This window comes from Ictidomys tridecemlineatus, chromosome 1, assembly GCF_052094955.1.
Source record: "Ictidomys tridecemlineatus isolate mIctTri1 chromosome 1, mIctTri1.hap1, whole genome shotgun sequence".
In the NCBI taxonomy this organism is placed as follows: domain Eukaryota; kingdom Metazoa; phylum Chordata; class Mammalia; order Rodentia; family Sciuridae; genus Ictidomys; species Ictidomys tridecemlineatus.
In genome coordinates this window covers 186,510,961-186,523,588 of record NC_135477.1, presented here as the reverse complement: position 1 = coordinate 186,523,588, position 12,628 = coordinate 186,510,961, and the positions used below count along the sequence as shown (strand labels likewise).

At 38.7% G+C, this 12,628-nt stretch overlaps 1 protein-coding gene across 1 annotated transcript; it reads right to left on the bottom strand.

The window, feature by feature from the left end:
- Positions 1 to 7,241: 7,241 nt before the first annotated feature.
- On the bottom strand, positions 7,242 to 8,174 carry LOC144367239 (olfactory receptor 14C36-like). Its single transcript, XM_078022867.1, has one exon. The coding sequence runs from the start codon at positions 8,172 to 8,174 to the stop codon at positions 7,242 to 7,244; it is 933 nt and encodes a 310-aa protein (XP_077878993.1).
- Between the last annotated feature and the right edge of the window lie 4,454 nt (positions 8,175 to 12,628).

The window sequence follows — 12,628 nt, the reverse complement described above, 5'->3', positions numbered from 1 at the left end:
TGCAGATCTAAAGATGATGAAGGTCTTCATCTATATTTTTCTTTCTGCACCAGGGATACATGTGACTGACAATAGTGGTTAAAAGATATCACACCACCCCAATCCAGAGTAAATAAAATAAAATTTTATTTCAAATATGCTATCAATTTTGCAATTATTATTTCTGTGTGTATCCTTGCACATGCACATGTGAATTCTATGTAACAGACAATGACAATGACAATTTCTCTTCTTCCTATTCTGTTGGATGCATGCTCTTGCGCTATCTCACCTGCTTGTCCTGAAGTCTTCCTTGCTGAGTAGAAGTTTCAAGAAGATGCTTTCATGCCTGTTTCATAACTTCCCACAGATACCTTCGATTTGCACATTACTGGTCTGAACAGAGGTTGTAGTTCTTCTCCCCTGGCCTGTGGCAGATGCATGAACTTAAGATGCCTTTTCTCATTCCAGGACTCCTCCTTTGCTGCTCAGCATGCATTTCTTCATGCTGGTTTCCTGTAGTGCTTTTTATCTCTACAAAGCTCTATTTTAAATTAATTAATATATACCTATTAAAATAAAGAAATGTATTCACAGAATATGGCAAAAATCTGCTACAAAATCTAAAGTGTCTGAATTGTGCATAACCTATAGGGACCTACCAAATGCTCTGAGCATGTCACTGGAAGCCACTGTCACTTCAGACATGTCTGGCTCTGCTGGAGCCTAGGGCTCAAGTGACTGAGAAGTTTGCATGCCAGGTTGGACTTGCCACAGAGCCATCTCTTCTTCTCTTTCCCACTGAGAGTCAGAGGCTTCATGGCCACCTGGTCAATGGGCTGAAGTAGCACACCCATGCAACTAGTAGGATGTCTTGAAAATTCAGAGAAGTTCTCTATCCAGCGTGACTCTTTTCAGTTGTAGAAGAGACAAGATAGAATGACTCATACTTCACATAAGAGGGCAAATCTCATGACCCAGACCACGATATTTCAGCTGTTTTCTTGACATGTGAGACCCCTGAGCTTTTATTGTTATTATCCATTTTCTGACACACAAATTATTGCAAGCCAGCCAAGAGCAGTTTCTGCTTCTTGCTTGGTTTGTCCAATCAGTATTGCACAATCGACCCATTGTTACTCCTGGAGATGGTGCAGGTTGTCAAAGTCTCTGCTAAAAATCATGATGTAAGGCTAAAATGTGGATATGTACCTGATTAGGACACTGAGGGTGTGTTTTTGGACTTACCTGGTGAAAGAAGTGTGCTTCCAGTAGCCTGTACTAAATCATACTGGGGAAAATCAACTGCCCATGTCAGAGAGCCCAAAAAGTTCTCATTATTTTATTTTTCTTGGTTCACAGTCACTCTGGTAGAAGACTGTAGATCTTTCCCAGATGGCTACCAACACTTAACAGTTCCTGTGCAGCTTTAGCAGGACTTCAATGGCTTTTTCTAATAAATCACTGGGAGTTATGGTTTTCACCCTCGCTCAGTTGAGGAATGTGCTGGAAAGCTGGGACTCTGGGGTTTTATGGTTCCATGGATACTTGTGAGTTGGTACTGATGGGTGGATACTGACACAAGGACAGCAGGAACCAACCTAACACAAGGCAGTGTTTCTGAGGTCAGAGTTTGTTGGGTGCAGCCTGTGAGTGAAGGTGGGTTCATTGACACAGCTTCCCTGTGAGGCTGCCACCCAGGTATATGAAGACACAAGGTGGATGGTACTTCTGCTGTGACTGTGAGCTTGGCCATGTGTTTCCTGAAGTGACATGGAAAGTGGATCAGGGGATCCTCCCAGGGAGTCTCCCACATCACTGTTCAAGATGACACTTATTTATTTATTTATTTATTTTGCTTGCTCATAGTTAGCACCAAAAAGAAGAGAGTGAATGGCTCTTAGAGTGAATGGCTATTAGACATTAAGGAGCTCAGATATGATGGTTTTAAACCTGTTGCCAATGACAAATGCTCCCCACAGGTAAGACACTATACAGTTTTAGAAGAGGCTGCAGAGAAACATGGACTTTGCATCCATTTGAAAAGAGCCTTCATCAACTGTGGTTAGCTAGCCTGTCAGTGAGATCCTGACAGTGTGCCCTGTGGACTCCTCCTTCAGACTTAAAACTAAGCAGTCATCCTGGAAATGACTACAGGCTGCCAAGGAGGAGAATTAAATCTGGACTCTGTAAAGGACATTGCAGAGCCAGTGTTCACTGTCATGCAGAGGGAAACCTTCTCAGGTTCCTGGGACACCAGGCAGCCCCTGTCCAGCTGAAGTTGCCCATCACAGTTCCTTGGCTGAGTGCTCTTTCTCGTGTCTGAGTTCTTTGCTTTGCTGCCCTCCTGTTTAAGACTCTGGATGCATTACAGTGTTTTTACCAACTAGAGCTCTTCTTTCTTGTCATTCTTGTCATCTTGTTCTTAATGTTCCTACTTTTTCCATGAAAAAGACACATGTGATTTGATTTGACTCAGGATCTGCCTAAAACTGTCAAGCCAATGTTGTGCTTGTCCATATTTCTCTTTGAGTACCACCAAGACACCTTGTTACTAAGATTTGGTGGTGATTTATTTATTTTCCTAACTGACTCCATTCAAACATGAGATAGCATTTTAGATGAAAATACCCCAAGTGGAAGGGACCAAAAATCCATGAGGCCCAGTAAGTAAAAGCCAGAATGGAGTGTGACTGCTGAAATAAGATGTGGGCCTTTTGTAGACTTTGGCATTGTGGGAGGCTATCCTTGCACTTGATTTGAGTTAGCTCTCTGGCTGGGTGAGGGGCACTTAGACATAGCTGTGTCAGAGCTTTCCCCACCCTTCTCCAGGTCTGAGGGCTAGTCCATGCAGAGGCATGTCTGGCAACTGCCCTGAAGACCCAATCATCACCCCTGATTTTAGGATGCTTCCCCCTTTAATCTTAATTCGATAGAATTTTCCCTAGAATTTCTTGTTCCCCAATAAAAATCCACTACCTGGCATGTTCTCTCTCTCACTAGCCTCTTCAGTAAACCTCATTACCACGTTCGATGGCTTGAGGCTGGAGCTGGGAGGAGCCATCCTGGAGCTGGTTTTAAAGGTAATTAGAGTCTTGTCTCTTTAATTTATAACTTCCCAGCATTTTCTCACAACTCAAACCTTTTTTCATGAAGCCAGCGTGAGTCACAGGATAGAAACATTTCTCCAGATTTTCACAAAAATGGAGCTTAGGGAAGGACTGTGGATGTCAGTGTACAAAATTCAAATCTTCCATCTGGGAAACTCACAGTAACCTCATTAGTTGGAGTTTACTGCTTATCTTTAGTTCAGTTTGCTGATCTTTCTTCTTGAGGTCTCTCCACCTAGTTATACACCAGTGCGGAGAAGTGAGGCCCACACTGTGCTAATAGACAATTCCAAAGAGGTATTTTACCAAAAATAAATTATTTGCATATCCACAGGGACTGGTATGTGGTCCCAGCCACTGAGAAGATGTTGCTTCCTGCTCCTAGGCCAGACAGGGTTGTTTGCAGGGATTGCTTCTTACATTCACATCAACTCTTAAAACATCCAGGACTGATACTGTCTGCATTTTCCACTGTTATCATAAGAGATGTGACTAAGGGTGGAGAAAAGCTCACTTCCAGTTTAAAAATCAACAATTTGATTTCTGAAAGGAATTTCTGCACCCCACCTTTTATCCTAGATCCTATACAATTCCAAGTTTAAATAAGGCTTGCTAAATTGGGGAAAAGTGCTACTGATGACCCAAACACCATAAAATATTCACCCTGATGAGTAGACTCAGCTGGACACATGTTAGTTTGACAGAGGAAATCTGGACATGACACAGGATTCCTAAGATTGAAGAACATCCTGTCTTAATGAGAATCTTATGTCCTACAGAAGTCTGTGGCCTTTTGTGCCATTGCATTGGAACCAGTATCTTGAAATCAAAGTAGAAGCAATTTTCCTCATAGGAAATCCATTTTTTGTTGGTACATTAGAAAGGAACTTTTCTGTCTTTGAAGCAAGCATGATTGGCTGCTGGACCAGGTAGAGATGCACCACAGACTCTGATTCTACTTCTATGCTTTTGGTGTGAATCTCTGATCTTTAAAATGTTGAACAACTATGTTTGCATCCATAAAATTACAAAAATTAGAAGAACATCTAAAACTTTGAATTGATCTTGATGTAATTATCGATCTGCACAGATGATTCAGCCAATACTGGGGCACATCTAATTGGTCCCTTCCATCCCTGGGTATATTCTACACTCCAGCTTTGCATCACCAGATGCATTAACAATCCATGGGGTCCTGTAAGTTCTTACTGAGAAAGCAGAATCAAAGGTCTGGGGCTGGGGCTCAGTGGAAGAGTGCTCATCTAGCATGAGCGGAGGCCCTGGTTTCGATCCACAGGGCCACATATAAATAAAGGTGTTGAGTGCAACTACAATTAAAATAAATAAATAAATAAATAAATACATATTTAAAGAAAGAAAGAAAAAAATCAGAATCAAAAAACCAGAGTAACTTGAGCATTTTCTAAGGAAACTCATTAGATCCAGTAAGTTGAGGCCCATTGTGAGCTCATCAGTTGTCAGTCTACTCCTAGGAACTGGCTCATCAAGACATGCTGCTGAGACTTCCCCCTTGCACCCAAGACTCCAAACTCAGTACCTGTGCCTCCTTCATCTCCAGTCTGAGCCTTCACATGGCCAATTTCACCAAGTCACAATGACATTACTTATCATTCTATTTTAAATCATTTAATGGTAGACTCCACTAAATCACATGGTTAGGAACTTCTTCTATATCCATGTCTGTAAAGGTGATATTGTCTCTTGATGCAGATAATTTAATAAATAACATGATCACATGTGACTACCTGCTGACTTGTGAGGTAAGACAGCATGTTTCTTAAGAAGTAGTAAATTGATAATGAATCATTTATGTCCATCCATATTTAATGCATAGTGATGCAAGGCTATTGACAGTGAACTAAAAGAATTTTAAAGGATTTGCCCTGAGAAATGCTATGTTTTTGTTTTTGATTCACAGACCATGTATATGAGAGAGAAATGATTTTTTTAAAAGATTAATTTAAAAGTGAAAATCTTTTCATTAACATTGATTATTTTAATATCAGATTTAACCTAGGTATTAAATGAAGCAATAAGGTATAAGCTGTTTAATATATCTGAGAAAACTCTGATACAGATTTAGATATGTACATACAAATGTTTTATTCTGTTAAAATTAACGTAACTAGGTTGAAATATGATGTGCAGATACTGAAATTGGAATTCATATTTCATGTCATGGTCCCTTTTCAGAACATTAGACTGAATTTGAGCACAAAATAATATTTCATATTTTCATCTTCTTTAATGTATTCTGAACAATTTTGTAATCCCAGAGAATAACCACAGAAAATAGATTAAAACAATGCCTTATTTTATGTGTGAAAGAAATATGTTAATAATTAGCTGCTGCTATTATCTATTTTTAACTGATGTTCTCCTTTTTTTGTCCTCAGGAAGTTATCTTCAGGGCTTTGAATAGTTTGAAATCAGATATGGGATTTTATATAGCCTTTGTACCAATATTTAGTTATTTACATCTCCTCTGCAACCAAGCTTTTTGGGTATAAAACATCTTAAAACACAAGTTAAAAATCTAATGACTTTCACCAAGATGGATGTCTCTCAATAGGACTGGTGTATGCTATTTACTTTTTTCCAACTTTATATATTAAAGTTAAACTTAATTTGCTTGTCACCTTAATTCATGCAACATTTTGAATGCCACTCATTAGGATTCATGGTTATAGGTGGCGAGGAAATGCATGAAAAGTTGGAGGTCGCAGAATTCATCTGTGGTGTTCTGAATGTCATTCTGCTGTAGCAAGGATATTGTAGCAGTGAGACCCAGTCCTCATGGACACAGTAGATAGAGCCTGTGTTTTGGTTGGATCATGTGACAGCAGGTCAAGGCTTCCTGCTGATTATCTGGGTGTTCATTGATTCCCACTACAAGTATTCCCTTGTCTGCAAACATTAAGAGATGCTGTTATTCATGAATCACCTATATTTAGACTTCTGTGTTTTCCTAGGTAATATGTACATTTATATTTTGTCCATTATTTTCTTATTAGTGAACTGGTAAAGAAAAAACTGTTCTCAGAATTTGAAGTTTGATGCATTGCCTGCAATATGTATGAACTCTTTTATTTTTCTTATTTTGTTATATTAAAATTTCTAGATACATTGACAGTGATAATATGTGAGTTGCAAATAATAAGTAGCAAAACACATACCAGTTAGGCCACCGAAATATGAAAATAGATAACCTGTGTGAGAGGATGAAAGCCTGCAAAAGGCATTAAAGGACAGGTGCAGATACGGGCTTACATTACATACTTACAGTTGACATAGGGGAGACTCTTAGGTCAGATTATTATTGTCTGTTATTTCATTTTTATAAGACATGACAGATGTCTTAAATATTACATTAAGTTACATGAGGGAGACAACCATCTGAATGCTCACTTGCAACTTAGCCCCAGGTTTTGGTCCCCATCTCTGGGTCAATCATGGACATAAAAAGACTGGCAGCCAACATGGCCTAGGAAGGCAATGTGGCTTCCCCAGGGGATGGATTTGACTGTCAGGACACAGGGGTTGGTAACCATGGCCCTCTGTTTACTTCATGGACAAGGACTATCCTATTTTTCTATGTTCCAGAAGGAGAGAAATGTTACTATGATTCACTCTACACTTTTGGTTATAACTTCTTTAGGATTTGATTTTTGTGTATTTCCAATGTATTTAAATTGGCACAATTGTGTACCAGAGACCTTCCAGATTTATTTCACACATCACTAAATAAGATCACAAAATATGATCAAATGATATCAAGTTGTTCTCATGATTGATTTGTAAGGTTTGCATCTGTGACTTTACTTGATAGAAGAACTACAAAGAATTTGGTGAATCATAAACAGATATAATCTCAAATGATTATAGCACACAACTTGAATTATACTCATTAATTAAAGATGCATTTGCTAACATTACACATTTTATGAAGAATAAATATAAATGATGGCAAAAAAATAAAACAAAAATTATTTTACAAGTTGAAGTACCTAGGACCCAATAAGGTGACATTAGAGTAAGCAGTATGATTTCTGAAGCCCAGCTATGAAGAGCATGATCTCTAATTAAGAACCTCAAACAGTGAAATAAGAATAGTACTGAAAAGCATCTTTATCATTTCCCTGAGAACAATTGTCTTCTCATTACTCTCCTCACAGCTTCCTTTACCTGTTTGTTCCTGAGACTGTACAGGAGAGGATTCAGGAAGGGAGGAACCATGGTGTAAAAGGCAGAGAGAACCATGTCCTCGAATGTGTCAGAGGTTGCTGAGGACCTCAAGTACACACCTGTGATGGAACTGAGGAAGACGGACACCACAAGGATGTGAGGGGTGCAGGTGGAGAAGGCCTTCCCTGGGGCTCTGGTGGGAAATTTCAGCACAGCAGAAAATATGCGAAAATATGACACGACAATAAGGAGGAAGCAACCACCACAAATGACCACAGCAGAGACAAGAATAAGGACCTTGTTGCTGGTGGTGTCAGAGCAGGAGAGCCTCAGCAGAGAGGGGACATCACAGAAGAACTGATGGACCACATTTGACTGGCAGAAGGACAGCCGAAATGTGTTCCCTGTGTGCACACCTGCATACAGCAGACCACTGAGCAATGAAGCCAGGGTCATGCAGACACAAAATTGAGGGTTCATGATGAGGGGGTACTGGAGGGGCTGGCAGATGGCCACATAGCGGTCCCAGGCCATGATGGTGAGAAACAGAAGTTCAACACTTGCACAAAAAATGACCAGGAAGATCTGGGTTGCACAACCAGCCACTGAAATGGCCCTGTTGCCAATGAGAGAGTTGACACACGCATTGGGGACAGTGATGGAAATGAAGCACATATCCAAGATGGACAGATTCCTGAGGAAGAAGTACATGGGTGTGTGCAGGCTGTGGTCAGCAGTGGTGACAGTGACAATGAGAAGGTTCCCTAACAAGGTACCCAAGTAGGTCATTGGGAATACTGTGAAATAGAGAAAACTCAGATCCCAGCCATCAGGAGAGCCCAGGAGGAGAAATTCAGTTACCATGGTGGAATTATCCATTTATTGAAAATTCAGGTTGACTGGGATGATAAAGAGATAAAAGTGGAAAGAAAACAGAGTTAATGCAATTACTTTATATATTCATATACACCATGTTTACTTGTATTTTGCAGTTGCTTTCCATGGAGAGGAAAGTCACTCTTGTTTTTCTCAAATGTTTACTCATTTCTGAGCAGAGTGCACCTCCACACCAGTTCAGGTGTGTAGGTCTGCAGCACAGGGTCTGGGTGTGACCTGCAGGGCTTGTCCTCAGGTCCTCATCAGGCATCCCCTCACTTACTGAAACTCCATGCAGAGCATGTGACAATGTGTTTTTTTTTAAATGATCTATAATATAGTTACCTTCACTCTCTTCCATGAATATAATTTCAACATTATTTTGCCATTTTTCCACACTAAATAATTCAAAGTGTTACTAATAATTCCAATTGTAATTAATTTTCAAATATTTTAAAATAGGAAACTATTCATAATATAGGAGTATTTATCTCCATGAACATGAAAAAATTTTACTCATGAGGAAAGCCTCTCAAGAATTCAGACTTTTCCATACCAGGCTGCAGGTCCAGTGCTGTGGTAAAATGAGGGGATCTGACTGGACTGGACCTGGACTCTCCTGCCATCCCCCAGTCTCCCTGCTGCTCCTCAGGATGGAGTGATACTGCATGCAGGCCACAGAATCTCAGATAGGAATATGTTCCTTTTCCCACTGGGACTCTTTTTCTCTCCAACAGATCAGTGTGAAGTGTTTAAAGCTCCAGATTCTAGCCCAGATGACATTCTTTTAAACTTTTATTTTTTGCCTTAATGTGTTTTTACTCTGTGTTCAGAACCATGAAGTTGGAGACTCCTTTGTCTAGACAATAATTTATCATTTTCTTGTTGATACTTCCATTTTAATTCTTTTCTCCAAATGTCATGATTAAACAAAGTGATCCTGGCTGTCTACCCTAAAAGGAAGATTTTGCTCATACTTATAGCACTTCTGAAGCATCTCAGACTGGTTCAATCCCAAATCACCAAAATTGTCATTTCTTCAGCCCTCTGAAAACCTGGGTCCACCTCAGCACTTTGCCAGGTTAACCACACTCACACTTAGAAAAGCGATCTTCATCATGAGTTTGTCTGGCCTTTACTTTAAATTTGTGTCCTCCAGCATCAAGGGTGTGTGCCCAGACACAGGTAGGTTGGTGTTAATTTCACAGTTAATTTCAAGGACCCCTACTCAGTCTAGCTGCAATCTCTTGCTAGCCCTATTCCCCATTTCTCACTGACACATCCTGAATCTCACACCTCAGTGATCCCCTTGTTCACAGCATGCCCTACAACTTGCTGTCAGAGGCCCTTTTCTACTGTGACATAATGATTCCCTTTTTCCATTACTACATACTGAGCTTTAAAGGAAGCTCAAATGCAACTTTTCCTTAGAAACCCTCTTCATAGCTTCTAATTATTCTTCTGTTTATCTGTAATGTTAGAAATCGACATGTTATTCTACCTTTCAGTAAATCAGGATGCATTTATCCCCCAAATTACTGTTGCAAATTCCTTGATTTTTGGCCATGTATTGCTCAATGTTTTTATTCTCTTAGTAGCAAGTGCATGACTTCATGCATAATAGTTAATAAAAAATGCAATGTAGCATAATAATCTATCTGCTAACATGTACTAATATTTTATTTGACATATTTAAAAATGAGTAATTCCTAAATTGGTGAAGCCCTTTCTTCACATCTATAAGAAATACAGCATACCTTCTTTTGAAATAACTCACCCTTGCTTGTGAGCATAAGATCTTTTCAAATTAGGTAATCTTTCCACAATTATTTATTAATGATTCATAACATGGCAAAATCTGCTCTAGATGCTGGGTTTTACTAAAAGAAGTAATTTATCATCTTTAAAACATAATGTGAGTACTGTGAAGGAAAAATAAAGTGGTACATATGTAAAAAGTCAAATAAACATGAAAAATTTTGAAAGTGATATGAGACTAATCAGGTTTCTCTATAGAAATCTACCAGGTTTTTTACCTTTTATCCTGGATTCTGGGATCTCCAGGAGTTTTTGTTGACCACCCCAAAACATCCTATCTTATACAGATGGGATATAAACATGGGTTTAAATCTAAAAGTTGCATAGAACTATAGAGACATTTTCTTTCTTTTTAAAAATGTTTTAATTTTTTGTGTATGTGGAGCTGAGTGTTGAACCCAGAGTCTGGTGCATGCAAGGCCAGCACTCCATCAACTGTGATATGTCCCTTGTGCTCTTTCTTTACTATAGTTTTTAACACAAAACCACCTCCTGCTTTTCTTTCTCCAATAGAACTTAGAAAATTCTCCACAACTAGTTTGAATTATATGAACTTACTTCATTTCCTCTTTTCCTTGTGTGATTTTGTTATAGTTTGATAACTTCTTCTCAATTCAACTTGCTTTTTTCATATGCTAGTCAATATTAGGAAGCTTCCAATTATGGAGAATTGATATAAAGTCATTTATAAATACAATAAGATAAATGTTCAAAGCACCACCTATTTTGACATAGGCCCTGACACAATTTCAGTAGATTCTAAAGATATGGTGACTTTTTGAACCTGGATTTTTAAAATAAAAATATGGCTTTAAATCACATAGACTGGCCTTACAATTTTAGTATGATTCAGTATGACATCCTCATTTAAGGGGCAAAAAATACCTATAGAAAATTCCCTCTTAAAGCAAATAAGATGAAGGTATAAATAACAGAAAGGGTTGGTAGAAGTGAGTCAGGACAGTGTGTGTGAGGAAAAGCTAGCATATTTCAACTCCAGGAACATAAAGTGGAACTGCCCAGGTGGTTTCTCTGGAAATGAAAAGCCAGGAGTTTTTTTATTTTTTGCAATTATCTTGATAGTGTTTTAAATAATTAAATATATGATAAATAGATCATTTCAAAACTGCTAAAAATTATTTGGTTTGAAAGATCCAAGAATTAATTATTTCTAAAATACATTTCCCATGTTAGGAAATTGATTAGTGTCTTTGTAAACCATTGAGGAATGCTGAGGTACATATAATCTGAACATCAAAATATACTTCCAAAATGATGCACAACTTGATACTTATATTGGTACTACTAGACACACACATCCTTATAGTCATACTTAATACATATTCAGTAAAATGTTAAGAATACAATTGAACATTTGGGCACAGTGACACATGCTTGTAATCCAGCAGCTGAGGAGGCTGAGAGAGGAGGATGGTAAATTCAAAGCTAGCCTCCCAACTTGTCAAGACTGTATCTCAGAATAAATAATCAAAGGTGCTGCGATGTGACTCAGTGGTTAAGCACCCCTGGGTTCAATTCCTGAAACCCAAAAAACTAAAAGTATCAAACTGAAAAAGCGAAAAAATGTATTTGAGATCAAAAGAAAGGGGTGAGATTAATGTTCAAAATATTCCAATGAAAATTCTATTCTACATTAAATATCTTATTTCCCACAGTTATTGACATATGTGCATGTTTATCAGTTGTATAAAAACATTCCTATCTACCTACATATCCAATACCATATTTTGCATTTTGTTCTTGTTTTGTTAATGTGAATGTGTTTATTTTTCTCTGGAATTTTGTGAATTTTACAAGTATATTATAAGTAATAGTAATCTGAAGAAAAGAATTTTAAACTATCCAGAATCAACATACAAATTTTTCACACACTATACTAGCATACACAGTGCAGACCTCCCCAAGGTCCCTGTCTTTTTATTGCAGCAGTAGCAATCACCCCCCAAACTAGTGCAGTTTTAAGGACACTCCATGCTTTCTGTGTTCTTCTCAGAATTTAGAATCCTTTTCCTGTTCTAGCTGACTCTTTGGATGACACTGTAATTTTCTGAACAGAATAAAAGTGAAGCTCAGATGCATTTAAATTCTAACTGCTTATTACTTACTCCTGAGTGTCACATGTTGTCAACATGGAACAGAACCATGTTTTCCCTTTCTTCTCCCATCAATGGTGTCTGCAGCCAGGGTGAATCTGTCCAGTCAGCCTAGTGCCATGTAGGATGTGGGGAGCTCAGTCACCTCTGCTTTATGTGAACCTGGTGCCTGGCCAGTGTGAGCTGGGCCCCCAGGAGCCCAGAGATCAGCCTGCAGAGTCAACAGGAGGCCTGAGCATACCACCAGGCAGCAGCACCTCCAGAGCCCAGGAGAGAGGACCTGGCCACGTGCCAGCATGGACAGTGGAACTGCTCTGCTACACATGACAGTAAGTCATTACTGAGAAGTGAGTAACACTGAAAAAAATTGATGGTTCTCCCTGTGTGTTTTCAACTCTCACTTGTAAGTCAGAAACATCTCACACTATCTGCAGTTCAGCAGAAAAATTTCTTATCATTGACATGAAATTCACATGACAAAAAGTTTACCCTTTGTGACAGTTCATGCTTATAAATGTAGTGATA